The sequence below is a fragment of the Cynara cardunculus genome (genome assembly GCF_001531365.2).
Source record: "Cynara cardunculus var. scolymus isolate 2C chromosome LG 9, CcrdV1, whole genome shotgun sequence".
Classification (NCBI taxonomy): domain Eukaryota; kingdom Viridiplantae; phylum Streptophyta; class Magnoliopsida; order Asterales; family Asteraceae; genus Cynara; species Cynara cardunculus.
In genome coordinates, this window is record NC_037536.1 from 5,324,273 (window position 1) to 5,337,248 (window position 12,976).

The 12,976-nt window shown below is 35.0% G+C and overlaps 2 protein-coding genes across 6 annotated transcripts; one reads left to right on the forward strand and one right to left on the reverse strand.

The window, feature by feature from the left end:
* Positions 1 to 2,084: 2,084 nt before the first annotated feature.
* Positions 2,085 to 7,908, forward strand: LOC112518159 (protein PIN-LIKES 6). Of its 2 annotated transcripts, none has more exons than XM_025125762.1 (12): positions 2,085 to 2,176; positions 2,263 to 2,402; positions 2,959 to 3,275; positions 4,265 to 4,344; positions 4,427 to 4,551; positions 5,027 to 5,148; positions 5,377 to 5,565; positions 5,662 to 5,736; positions 5,840 to 5,940; positions 6,277 to 6,329; positions 7,261 to 7,449; positions 7,540 to 7,908. In XM_025125762.1, exons 3-12 carry the CDS (start codon positions 3,093 to 3,095, stop codon positions 7,659 to 7,661), a joined length of 1,239 nt encoding a protein of 412 aa, XP_024981530.1. In that variant the 5' UTR covers positions 2,085 to 2,176; positions 2,263 to 2,402; positions 2,959 to 3,092; the 3' UTR covers positions 7,662 to 7,908. The 2 variants fall into 2 exon arrangements, with proteins under 2 accessions (XP_024981530.1, XP_024981529.1); XM_025125761.1 differs by having other exon boundaries at positions 2,087 to 2,171.
* A 430-nt stretch (positions 7,909 to 8,338) lies between these two features.
* Positions 8,339 to 12,212, reverse strand: LOC112518690 (E3 ubiquitin-protein ligase Praja-2). 4 transcript variants are annotated; one of them, XM_025126473.1, is made up of 3 exons: positions 12,055 to 12,212; positions 10,970 to 11,046; positions 8,339 to 9,915 (listed from the first exon to the last, which is right to left on the reverse strand). In XM_025126473.1, the coding sequence occupies exon 3, from the start codon at positions 9,911 to 9,913 to the stop codon at positions 8,522 to 8,524; it is 1,392 nt and encodes a 463-aa protein (XP_024982241.1). In that variant the 5' UTR covers positions 9,914 to 9,915; positions 10,970 to 11,046; positions 12,055 to 12,212; the 3' UTR covers positions 8,339 to 8,521. The 4 variants fall into 4 exon arrangements, with proteins under 4 accessions (XP_024982241.1, XP_024982240.1, XP_024982242.1 ...); XM_025126472.1 differs by lacking the exon at positions 10,970 to 11,046 and adding an exon at positions 11,946 to 11,981; XM_025126474.1 differs by lacking the exon at positions 10,970 to 11,046 and having other exon boundaries at positions 8,339 to 9,873.
* Between the last annotated feature and the right edge of the window lie 764 nt (positions 12,213 to 12,976).

A 12,976-nucleotide genomic window follows, 5' to 3' on the forward strand; every position in this document is an offset into this window, starting at 1 on the left:
TATAATTAGAATAATTATCGAGTTCCAACAAAATAAATAATTATTATCTTTATAAAAAAATTATATTATTAAACCAAATATAAATTACTTCGTTATTGTTTATAAATTAAATTATAAAAAATTGAATTAAAAATTACACAAAAAATGAAGAATTTCAAATAGTTAATTTGATATTAATATCGATATATTTTTGTCAAATTTTTATGATATATTCAAACATATATTTTATTCAAAAATAAAAATATCATCGTTTTCTTAAAATCACATAGAGCCATATTATAACATCGACTGAGATAAAGAATAAAATGAAATATTAAAATCACGATATATCTCGCTGCATTGCGCGAGTACGCTTCTAGTTTAGTTATAACTCAAAGATCATTTAATTCAAATGATAACTACATTTAAGATATTTAATATTTAAAATTAAAGAGATAATACACTTTATTAATAAAAAATAAATATGAAGTGTTTTATCTTGGATTTTCTTGTGTTTATCTATTAGTTATATGAATAGTTTAAATTTTTAGATATTTTAGATAAAAATAAGTGATTCATCTGGTATGATTTATCTAGTATTTATTATGTTTATCTACAGTTAGTTACATTAATTCAAATATGAAGTTTTAATAAGTTGTAATTATACTTAATCAACTTGTAATTTTGAATTTTAAGTAATATGAATTAATAAGTAATACTTGATTTATAAAAAAATAATTTTTAAAAGTTTTCTCCAACTGCTTTAAAATATACTAGAATGGTACTTGCGCAATGTAACAAGATATATCTCGATATTTGTGTTCTGTTTTATTCCGTCTCTGTAGATGTTTTAATATGGTTTTTATGTGGTTATGAGAAAAGGATAATGTTTTTGTTTTTGAATAAAATATAAATTTGAAGATATCATAAAATTTCGAAAGTAAATATATCAATATTAGTAACAAATTAACCATTTAAAAGTTTTTTTTTTTGTAATTTCTTTAATTCATTTTTTTATTATAATTTAATTTAAATTTAGTAATGAAGTAATTTATTTTTGATTTAATAATATAATTTTTTTATAAGAATAATGATTAAGTATTTTGTTAAAATTCAATGATTATCTTAATTATATTTTAGATTTATTTATATTCAAAATGAGATGTTTATCCTGTATTTGATCATGTTTATCTGCAGTTAGTTACACGAATTCAAACATGAAACTTTAATAAGTTGTACTTACGTACAATTTACTTGTAATCTTAGATTTTATAACACACAGTAATTCATGCATAAAGAATGATTTTTAAGAATTTTTGCCAGATGTTTTATAATACTAGAAGGGTACTCGAGCAATACAGCGGGATACATTTTCATTTTAATGTTTCGTTTTATTTTTTGTTTCTATTGATATAATACGGTTTATGTGGTTCCGATAAAGATAATGTTTTTATTTTTGAATAAAAATAGATTTGAAAAAAATATATCAATATTAATACCAAATTAACTATTTAAAAATTTTCTTTTTTTTACAATTTATTTAATTTATTTTTTTATATTATAATTTAGGTCTAATAGCAAAGTAATTTATTTTTGGTTTAACAATATAATTTTTATAAAGATAATGATTCTGTTAAAACTTAATTATTATCTTAATTATATTTTAAATTTTTTATATTTAAAATGAGATATTTATCTTGTATTTGATTATGTCTATCTGCAGTTAGTTATACGAATTCAAAAATAAAACTTTAATAAGTTGTACTTACACACAATTTACTTGTAATTTTAAATTTTAAGTAATATGCATTAATACATAGTATTTCATACATAAAAAATAGTTTTTAAATTTTTTTATCAAATGATTTATAATATTATTGATTCTTAGGAACACAAAAACAAATCCGAGATTACCTCCAATCCAACCACTCTCAAAGTTCAAGAGGGAGAATATTCCACATACCTTTCAAAGTTAAAGGGTATGTTTGAAACATCTTCTATAATTAAAGGGTAGTTAATGAAAATTGAAGCATTTTCAGGTCGGTAAAATTGCCACGTTATAGACGGAACAGTTTTGGTAAAGAAGATGGAAAAGCAACTAACAGAGTCCGATTGGGAATTGTTGCGATCTCCTTTTCTTTTTTTAAATTTGAAATAGGAGTCTTGTCTTCAATATGATTCTTCACCTGAAAGTTAGGTCGTTTTTATGAAAACCAAGAATCAGTTATCATATCAAATTATTATCCTACTTCACAGAAACTATAATTCTGTTTTGTCGGGCAGATAAGCGAATATTGATGATAGAGATAAGCAGCATCAATTCGATTCAAACCCTGTTTAATTTTTAGGTTTATATTCCCAAGTGGTGGGAGTATTTTACAGTAATTTCAACAAGCATCAAAAGCGATCAAATTGGCCAATAGGTAAAAGTTTCCTCCCGCATCCCTTTTCCTCTCTTTTCTTCGCTTTCTATCTGTGTAATTCTTTTGATATTCGATGTTGAATCAAGCCCATTCTCAATTCGGTAGGTGGGAGTTGTTTGATTTGCATGGATGAATGCAATTTTGTGTTCTTCATGTTGTATCATATCGATTGTCATCTGGGTTTTACGATATTTTCTAGATTTGTTACTGTAATTTGCAGTTTAAGATAACTTTATTGCGTTTTATCTACTCGATTTTATGCTCTTTTTTCAATCGTAAAGCTAAATGGAATAGTTTTTCAGATTGTTTACGTTTGCGGATTTTATGGGCATTTATATATGTTTTTCCTCGATTGGATAAAACTTTATCAATATCATATTTTCTGATAAAAAACAGTCTCTCTCTCTCCCTTTATTGTTTCAAAATCTGGGATGATGTTTTTGGGTTGCAAGAAGGTTCTTTAAAGCTGGATTGATTATGGAGTAATCTTGACTTCAAAGATTTTGACTTTTTTGCTTTAGTTTGACATATATGTTTTCTTGAATTTGGACTGCAGAGTCAAAGATTTGAGGAGAATTCGGAAGGTTGGCTTCCAACAAACTTATTTGGATCAGAATTGCCAACCTTCTTCCTTCCTGCTCAAGTTGATTGAGAAAAATTTGGATGTTTAGGGTTTGAACATCTATAAAAATGCATAGGTTGTTATCAGAGATTTTGATGGATACCCAAGGGGGAGGAGAGTCGCTGTTTGGTTCGATCAAGATTGCGGTTCTACCCATAGCCAAAGTATTCACCATGTGTTTCTTGGGGTTTCTGATGGCATCCAAATATGTTAACATTTTGCCTGCAAGTGGAAGGAAGCTTTTGAATGGGGTAACTATTGGAACTCCTTCTCTTTCTTTTGCAACTGTGATTGACTTCTAAACAGAAAACAGTTTTCAATCGAACTATTGGTTTGCATTTAGTTGAAGATATTTTATGATCAGATGGCATAGTGAATCTATGCTTTTGGTTGCTGTTTAATCTCTTTAGCTCTGAAAGGTGTGGTGCATCTATAGTTCTGTTATGTGTTTCCATGTTTAGTTAATTAATGAGCATGAAAAAGTAACAAAGCAACTCAAAATTGTGTAAATTCGAGTAGCGTTAAGAGTACAAATCCGATGCTGGTTTGAAACAATTATTGCTTCTGATTGTATGCCTGTGGGTTACTCCAGTGTTATCTAATTGATTAATGAGCATGGCTGAGTTATCTTTCTCTACATAAGGGGAATGTTCATCTGAGAACCGTAAGTATTTTGAGAACGGTGAGAACAATTATATATGAATTATTCATAATGAATATCATGGTAGTTATTCATGATGAATACCATGAATAGTGAAATGCATGATATTCATGAATATTTCGGCATATTCATCATGAATAACTAGTTGGTTCTTATAGTTGTCAAAATATTTACGGTTCTTAAATAGTTACAGATACTTTCCCACTCTATACATTGTTCTTTCTATTTCTGTCATCAGCTCACATATTTGGAACTCCATACTTAGCATAGTTGTCCAAAAGAGCTAAATTTTCATTTTATTTCTATTTTTATTGCCTTACTTCTTTCAGGTATCATTAATCAAATTAACATATATTTGGAAATTTGTTGTGCTGTACACGAAGTAAAAATATGACCGATCTTCCAAATTTGTTGTAGGACCATGAGCTCCGTTCTCTTTATGAACTTTTAACATGATATAGAATGATTAAGTTATATTGAAATACTTTTAGGAGTATTAGGATTGAGTAATCTTTATCATACTTTGTATATATTTAACCCTAATTTGTGGCATAAACTGATAGATTGTATTTGATCCAGTTGGTATTTTCGCTTCTGCTTCCATGCTTGATATTCTCTCAACTTGGACAAGCCATCACGTTTGAAAAAATGATCGAATGGTGAGATTTGCATTTAGTTGATTACTTGGATTAAAATTACACTATAAATGCCGGTAATAATAATAAAGTTACTGTTTTACAGGTGGTTTATTCCTTTTAACGTTGTGTTGGCTACCATATCTGGTTCCCTTGTAGGGTTACTGGTTGCATGCATTGTCCGTCCACCATACCCATACTTCAAATTTACCATTGTTCACATTGGCATTGGTAAGTTTCTCTAATTCTCATTAGTTTCTTTCATGTATAGATCTTTGAGTTCCCTCAACTGTCAGAAAATATTATATCCTTTGGAGTAGAGATCAGGTCTCCTTTTGGAGTAGAGATCAGGTCTGCACAAATCCCACCCCACAGACACAGGTCCCACCTCTGGGTGGGACATACTGGGTTTCTTTGGTTTGTTTTATGTTATATACATTAATTTCGATCATCCATCATCTGGGGTTCTTTCCAAGACGACCAAAGATCTTCCACTCGTTATCCTTTGTAATATATGCTGAAATTAGTGAAGATTTATCACTTATATCTGTTGCATGTTTCGCACCCTCTGATGGAAGGTATTTGGGTGCTTGGAGACTATAGAAAATCAACCATTTATATCCAATAAGTCTGTTTCAAAGGGTATATAGATGTGACGGAACAAATCAAAGTTTATCTTGATGTTATTGGAACTACTTCTTTGTAGGGAATATCGGGAACGTACCACTTGTCCTGATTGCAGCTTTATGTCGAGATAAATCAAACCCTTTTGGTGATTCTGCTAAATGTACTCAAGATGGAAATGCCTACATTTCCTTTGGGCAGTGGGTAAGCTAATATTTATTACTGATTTCATCATTCTAAGCTCAATCACTTGTATTTAGTTTTATGTACTTAATCTTTTTCCTTTGCAAGAAATAGCCTGTCTCTCGAGATAGAGATTTCCAAACCTTACCTCCGGGTGGGATATCATGGGTTTGATATTTACACTTAGTATGAGTCTTTTGTGGTTGGTTAATTACTAACAACACCCTTAAAATTGGTTGATGTATTCAGGTAGGTGCAATTGTTCTATACACATATGTATTTCAAATGCTTGCACCTCCTCCCGGAGGTTCTTTTGACATTGAAGATAGTAAACTTCCCATCAAAAACACTCCGAAGGGCAGCAGCCCCCCGGAAGAAGTTCCCTTGCTCACTCAGGAGCCTGAAACGATAGATCAAGATCCTCCCAAAGATGGCAAGGTGAGAAACCAATCAAATGAAATAACTTGTGTTTTGACCCTCTGAACACTTGGGCATTTTGGTCTTTTTTTTTACCTTTCATGGTGTTTTATGCAGATAAAAGTATTCATGAAGTTTCTGTATGAGAAGTTGAAGCTGAAGCAAATACTTCAACCCCCTATCATTGCATCTGTGAGTACTTGCTTATTTGTGTGATAGTTCAATGTGGGAAATTGCCATTTCAAATCATTTAATATTTAAAACATGTTATTCCCTTGATCTTGTTTTGTTGCAGATACTAGCTCTCGTGATAGGAACTATCCCATTTTTGAAACGGTTGATCTTTACACCTGATGCACCACTCTACTTCTTCACTGACAGTTGCTTGATTCTTGGGTATGTTTACTTTCATCGTCGTCTCTTCACTTATGTTACTTCTTTTGGGTAAGTGTGGGTGTGCGGGCCAGCTTGTTCACCTCAACTGATCCTATGGGCCTAGCCTTTATTTTCCAGTTATCGACCAGAACTTCTTGGCAAACCTACGTACGAATGATGATGGATTTCACATCCATTTCTTCAAGAACCTCTACTCATGTTATTTTTCATCTAATTCTGATACAAAGTTTCAACTCACAAGTCTTCTTGTTGCCATCCTTGTTGTAATGTAGTGATGACTGATGATTTATGGAATATAAAAATGAGTAAATTCTCTTCTTCTTTTTCTTGTATCAGGGATGCTATGATTCCTTGCATTTTGTTGGCATTAGGCGGGAATTTGACGGATGGTAAGTTCACTTTTTTCTGAAACTTGCTGCCTGCAAACCGAAACAAGAGAAGTTTGTCCAAAACTATCACTTCAGATTATCGAAATTGGTAAAGGGGAGGGAGGGGAGGTTTGCAAGCTTTACACTGAACTTTCTTTTATGCAAGGAGTAGTATATTATGCGAGATTAATGTAGTTATCAAATAAAACCAAACCAAATGCACCCAGTATATTCCGCACAGGCACACACAGATAGGGTAGGGGGGGGGGGGTTAAGATGTTCATAGACCTTGCTTTTATCCCAAAGGGTAGAGAGACTGCTTCGGTGAAAGTCCCTGGCTTGCAAAACAAAAACAAAAATACAAGAAGATATGTGAGGGAAGTAGCAAAGGAGTGTATGCAAACAAGTAGCAGAGATAGTGAACAAAAGAAGCAGCAATGACATGATATGGAATTAGATAGGATTAAAAAGGCGCAGTATTAACAACTACCAAAAGTAAGAGGGCTATTTGGTTGGTTTTCCATGAAGTTCTATATGGATAAAGTTGTCTGTATAGATTTGGAAGATTTTTGTTTGGGAGGGTTTTTCATAGATGGTAGGAGCCTGATTTTTAATTGAGGAAGGCAGGTCTGGAAAAAATTTGGCTTTCTACATAAAACTTTCCTTAGAAGCTTATTGAATAAGCCACTTTCTATATTATTAAGCCATTACCAAACAGTCATGTATAGCTAACCGAATAAGTTGTGAGTCCCATTAAGCTCATTAAGCTACCAACAAACAGGCCCTAAGACTAACCTACAATAAAAGCAGGAAAAACTGAGATTGGCATAGAAGTGTTGTGAAAAGCAGGAAAAACTAAATGTAGCTGTCATATCCTTTTCCTGAATCCTAGATATCGTTGTCAATTTGAAGTTGTGCATTGAAAAGTCTGGTTTTGGAACATTAAATGCAGGACCTGGGAGTTCAAAACTAGGATTAAAGACGACTGCTGCAATTATTTTTGGTCGATTAGTTTTGGTTCCACCAGCAGGATTAGGCATCGTGACATTGGCTGACAAACTTGGATTGCTTCCACCCGACGATAAAATGTTCAGATTCATCCTTCTTCTACAACATTCAATGCCCACATCTGTTTTATCAGGTAATTAACCACCATACAGTTGATGGATTTTTTGCTGCAAGAAAGATGAAACCTTTTTTCTTATGTGTGTGTATATACATACGTATGCAGGTGCTGTTGCCAGTTTACGAGGGTGTGGGAGGGAGGCTGCAGCCATCTTGTTCTGGGTTCATATCTTTGCAATCATCTCAATGGCAGGTTGGATTGTTTTGTATCTCAACATCCTCTTCTAGACTTTCTTTCTCAAATGGAAATAGATGTGGAGATAACAGCATAAGATGCAGCAGCAGGCCGTTTGAGTTTGTTTCAAGAATCAAAATCTTGCCAAGTATGAGACGATGATTCATATGTTTATATTTGTTCATAGTAATTCACATAGAGAGGAGATAGAGATGCATGATAGAGCCTTTCATTGGTACTTGGTCATGGATGATGGTGTTTTTTATATGTAATGTTTGATTGGAAACCAACACATTCTGCATCTCCAAATGGTTTTAGGAATTTGTTTTCATCTAATATTTATCCAAAAATATATTGTTAATTGTTTTACAAATACCATATGAAATCTTTTTATAAGAAGTCACCTTTTTAGATAAAGCTTATAGATGTGTATGGTTAAGATCATCGTTGTTTAGCATTCAATATTATTAACCGAAAAGAGCTCGGGCCTAGTAAAAGCCCGAGCCTAAGCCTAGACCTAGCCTTAAAAAGCTTGATTTTTTCAAGGCTTGTTAAAGTCTGACTAGAAAAAGTCCGACCTACTCGGGCTTGCCTCCTGGCAAGCGCATTTGTTAATATAGAGAATGTTAAGGAAGAACGACAATTAAAACAAATTTTGGTTTTGATCAAGTTTAAACTTTATTTGATACTCGAAGCACATCCCTAGACAACAACTGAATTCCAAAAGTAACAAAATCCAGAACATGTATTAATGAGTCAACATATCATCAAGATACGGACGTCCGCCGAATGACAAGCAAAATTCTATACAAATGTTAAGCTCAAAGTAACCACCATAAACAAAAAACAGAACAAGAAAACCAATTCCACCAGTTTATTATTATCATTTTATTAGTCCCACAACTCAGCCAAACTAAAACAGAGACCACCACCTCCTGCTTCTATGGCCCCTTTGACCAGAAGTGCAGGAACCTGAACTCCGAATGGCGCCACGGTTGCCTAACCACAAAGCAAGAGCCACGCCCACTAGTGTCACAATCGGTGCTGCCACAAACAACCACCGTCCACCACCTGTTCCTCTTCCACCACCATCATTCACAACTTCCGGAGCTTCATACTCTTCAAAAATGGCATCCTCATCCAGCTGTTCTGTTTCTTGAACCCTCGATCCATTTTGTTTCTGGTTCTCATAGTCCATATCATCGGTTGGAAGCTCGTACCGACACAGTGGGCAAGAATTACGTGCACTCAACCATGGTTTGATGCACGACGGGTGGTAAAGATGAAGGCAAGGGAGTCGGTTCACCACAGTACCAACAGACAGCAAGTCCTTACAAATGGCACACGCTGAACCATTATGGTCCCCATCATTAACCACCACACGGTCAAGATTATTCACAACTGAAACCGCCGCAGGCGGTGCTCCCCGCCTTGAACTATCAGCCTCAGCTAACCGCTCCACCAGTTCTTCAAAGCTTCTAGCATCGAGATAGTCCCCAGAATGTCCCACAAAAGGCGATCTTTCTTGGTCCTCCATGGTACCAAATGGGTTCGGAATATGAACGTGTCTTCCTTCCCTGATTCTAACACGAACTCCACCCTCAATCTCGGAAGAGTACGTCTCCGTTTGCCAGTTGATGGCAGGATTTTGTCCATTGGATTCCAATGATCTCTGGAGTTGAACTCTAGCTATCAAAGATCCAAGTGTGTTTTCACCAGGTTCAACCTCTTCCCATTCATCATCTTCTTCATCATCCGAGCTCCACTGGTTTAAACCAGCGTGCATAGGGTCAATATCAGTATCACTGTCGCCAAGAAAACTAGGAATATCCACAGAAGCATCCGAATCACCTCCGTAAGCCCCATAAGAGATGGCATCACTCTCACCATAAACAGAGTCAAAACCATCACTTTCAGTATCAGAAAGAACTCTCCTCCATCTTCTCGATCCACTAGGAGTTGTACGAGAACTTGTACGCTGCACACTATCCACGGACTGATTATCGAGCTCGGAAACAGCAGGCTGGCTGCGTCTGGCCAGATTGATCATAGCTGAAAACTGGTTTGAAAACATGTTTTCGATTGATTCTGAACTGTTGGTGTATCTTGTTCGTCTTACTCTAGGAACCCTTTGTTGAATGTCCTGTGATGGGGTGCCACTATCTTCAAGAAACAAAAACTTACAATCTCCACAGATACCGATAGCTTGAAGGTCAATAGGATCATTCTCGGATGAAAGTGTTCTATGGCATACAGCACACATCCCTGGTGGATCAAAAGGTTCAACAGATAATCTGCCATCCATGTCTGCAGATTAAGGAAGGAAAGAATAATGAACATGACATACATAAAATCTTAATATGTGGTTGTGCCTTGTTGAATTTAGACCATTCAATTCCATTACTACATTGCTCCCGCATGAAATTCTTCTAAACCATCTATTTTGACAGTGCCGACATTAAATCTTTGTAGTCCTTATCCATATGAAAACTGTATGTGGTTCCCTAACCAAACCTGCGGTGACAATTCTTTCTTGACACGTTAAGGACTATGTTTGGCAAACTAGCTAATAAACTAGTCATGTAAAAAGTAGCTGATAAATTAGATTAACAATGTAAATGACCTACAAGGACATGTAGAAAAATCAACTGGATAAATATAAGGGGCATAATTGGGAAAAAGTGGAAAAAGACCCTTGAGCTTACTGGAACGCTACTTATGGCAAACCAAATGGGGTTTTTCAATTAACTCAAAAAATAAGCTAACTTATGGTTTTCAAAAAAGGCCTAGACTTCTTATGCCAACAGTCACATGTTTTAAGTATCAATATTTCAATCTGGAACAACTTAAAGTTCCACTTAACACAGACAAAAAGGAAAACAATACTGCCATATGAAAACTGCTACTATCCCAAATATCAATCATCATATCAAGGATCCAAGGCAAGCAAGCGCCGAGGAAGCCAAGAAATTTACCATGTACACAGGATAATTTTTTATGAATATAAAAATAAATTGAAGGATTACTTCATTTAAACCGTGGAAAGGAAAAAGGCGCACTAAATATGTTGCTTTTTTCTCCTTGGAATATATCGATCTACAAAAGAGGAATCACATAAACTTCATGTGCCTACTAACCAAATAAGACGGCTATTTACAAGGAAACATTGTTTCTTTCCCTCTCAAGGAGATTTATATAACCATCCACCTTTAGTCATCGTCTCATCGATCACAAAAGCAGTCCATAAGAGAAACATCACATGTGCATGTGTTTTCATTGATCTTTATAGAGAACGTGAGTAAAAATATCGCAAAAGAAAACTACAGGGCTCAGTGAACAAAGTAATTGTAGCATAGCATACATGATAAATGACGAGTTTTACGTTCTATACACTCGACATGGATGGGTTCTGTGACGGAGGAGTTGCAACCATAACACCTAACAGAAGCAAGTGGAAAACACATGCATTAGCTATGGCCATGTCACAATCTACTAACCTACACGTCTACAAGAAACTTAACATGCTTTGCTTACAGAAACCAAAATCGCTCTTCTACTTTCTACAAACCAAACCAAACCAAACCAAACGGAACCAGTAAATCCCTTGAAAAGGTAGGATGTATGCAGACCTTGCCTCTATTCCAAGGGATCAGAGATTGTTCCCCTGAAGACCCCAAGAAGTAGCGTTTGGGAGGTATGATGTATGCAGACCTTGCCTCTACACCAAGGGCGGAAAGGTTATTTCATGAAGACCCAAGAGGTAGGGTTGGGAAGGTAGGATGTACAAGGTCTAACCAAAGGGGTAAAGAGACTGTTTCCTGAAGACCCAAGAGCTAGGGTTTGGGAGGTAGGATGTACACAAAATTTGCCTATATCCCAGGGGGTGGAGAGACTGATTCCCTGAAGACCCAAAGGTAGGGTTTGGGTAGTAGTATGTAGGTAGAGAGATTGTTTCATGAAGACCCAGGCTTGCAAGACCTTCTACTTTCTACTTATTCATGTCAATTAGGGATGCAAAAAGCAGATACTTCGAATGTAAAAGCCAACATCTATATCTAGTTTCCAGAATGGAGTTATTATCATTCTAAACTTCCAGTCTTTCAAGTGGCTAATCTGCCACCACAAAAAACTGATCACTTTGTAAACAACAATGATTTATCGCTATTATCAATCATTTCAAAAGGTGATGAAATTTTAGCGTTGGATAAATATACACGAGAAAGCAACTAATTCAACCTAAATCAAACATACAAACTTCCCTAACCTAAACCTAATTTTATGTAAAGAGAGTACATAAGAAATGGGGATCCAAATTTCCCCAGATAATCAATTCCGACCTTTATCCCACAGTATTCGATCGTCAAATTCCTCCCCTGATTTGCAATGAATACATGAATCATCAATAAAATGTAAATTTGAAGAACCCTAAAATGGAAAGAGGAGTACCTTGGAACAAAATCGATGACGGAGGCAGATGATTATTGCATAATTGAGATGAAATGAGAATCTGAAGAGTATGTGCGGGTGATTATTGCATCATCCGAGAGTTGGATAATTTAGTGGTTGTGCCCTAGAGATGAATCCGTCAGAGTTCTTGAAACCTCAGAGTGTGTGAATGAGAGAAAGAGAGGCTTCCATGGTAAGATAAGAAACTACCTTTTTACTTTTTACTCTCTGATCTCGCGTTATCTGATCTTTATACATAACTAAAGGAGGAGACTAATAAATCCACTTCTATCTATGACATTAAGGGTCCGTTTACGGACGGACTGATGGACGGGACAGGACAGGACAGCTGTTCAACATTTGGTAAGACATGACAGGACAGGACATACCTGATTAAAATGACCAATTTACCCCAACGTTATTTTGCTTTTGTACTAAGTTAAAACATATGCAAAACAGTTTCCCAAGAACTTATTACTGTCCTTAGCAAGATTGGAGGGATTTTGCTTGGGGAGTGAACAAACAGATGGGTATTGTTGAAGAACTGATGGGTATTCAAGACAGTCCATGAATCCAACAAGACCGTAGATCAACCAAGCAAAATAGAAATYATACAAGCAAAACAGTAGCAAAGAATATGGTTAATGAAATGCAAACAGTAGCAAAATCGAACACTTTTAAACCCATTGCACTTGCTGTCGAGTTATGCAAACAGTACCAAAATTGAGTAGATAGACCCATTGTCCTTGCTGTTTCAGATATAGTTATGCAAATCGAAGTAGAAAACAGCAAAATCGAGTAGAAAACAGCAAAATCGATTAGAAAAATCGAGTAGAAAACAGCAAAATCGATTAGAAAAATCGAGTAGAAAACAACAAAATCGAAAGTTCAAAAGGCACTTTTTGCACTTGCTGTCGAGTTA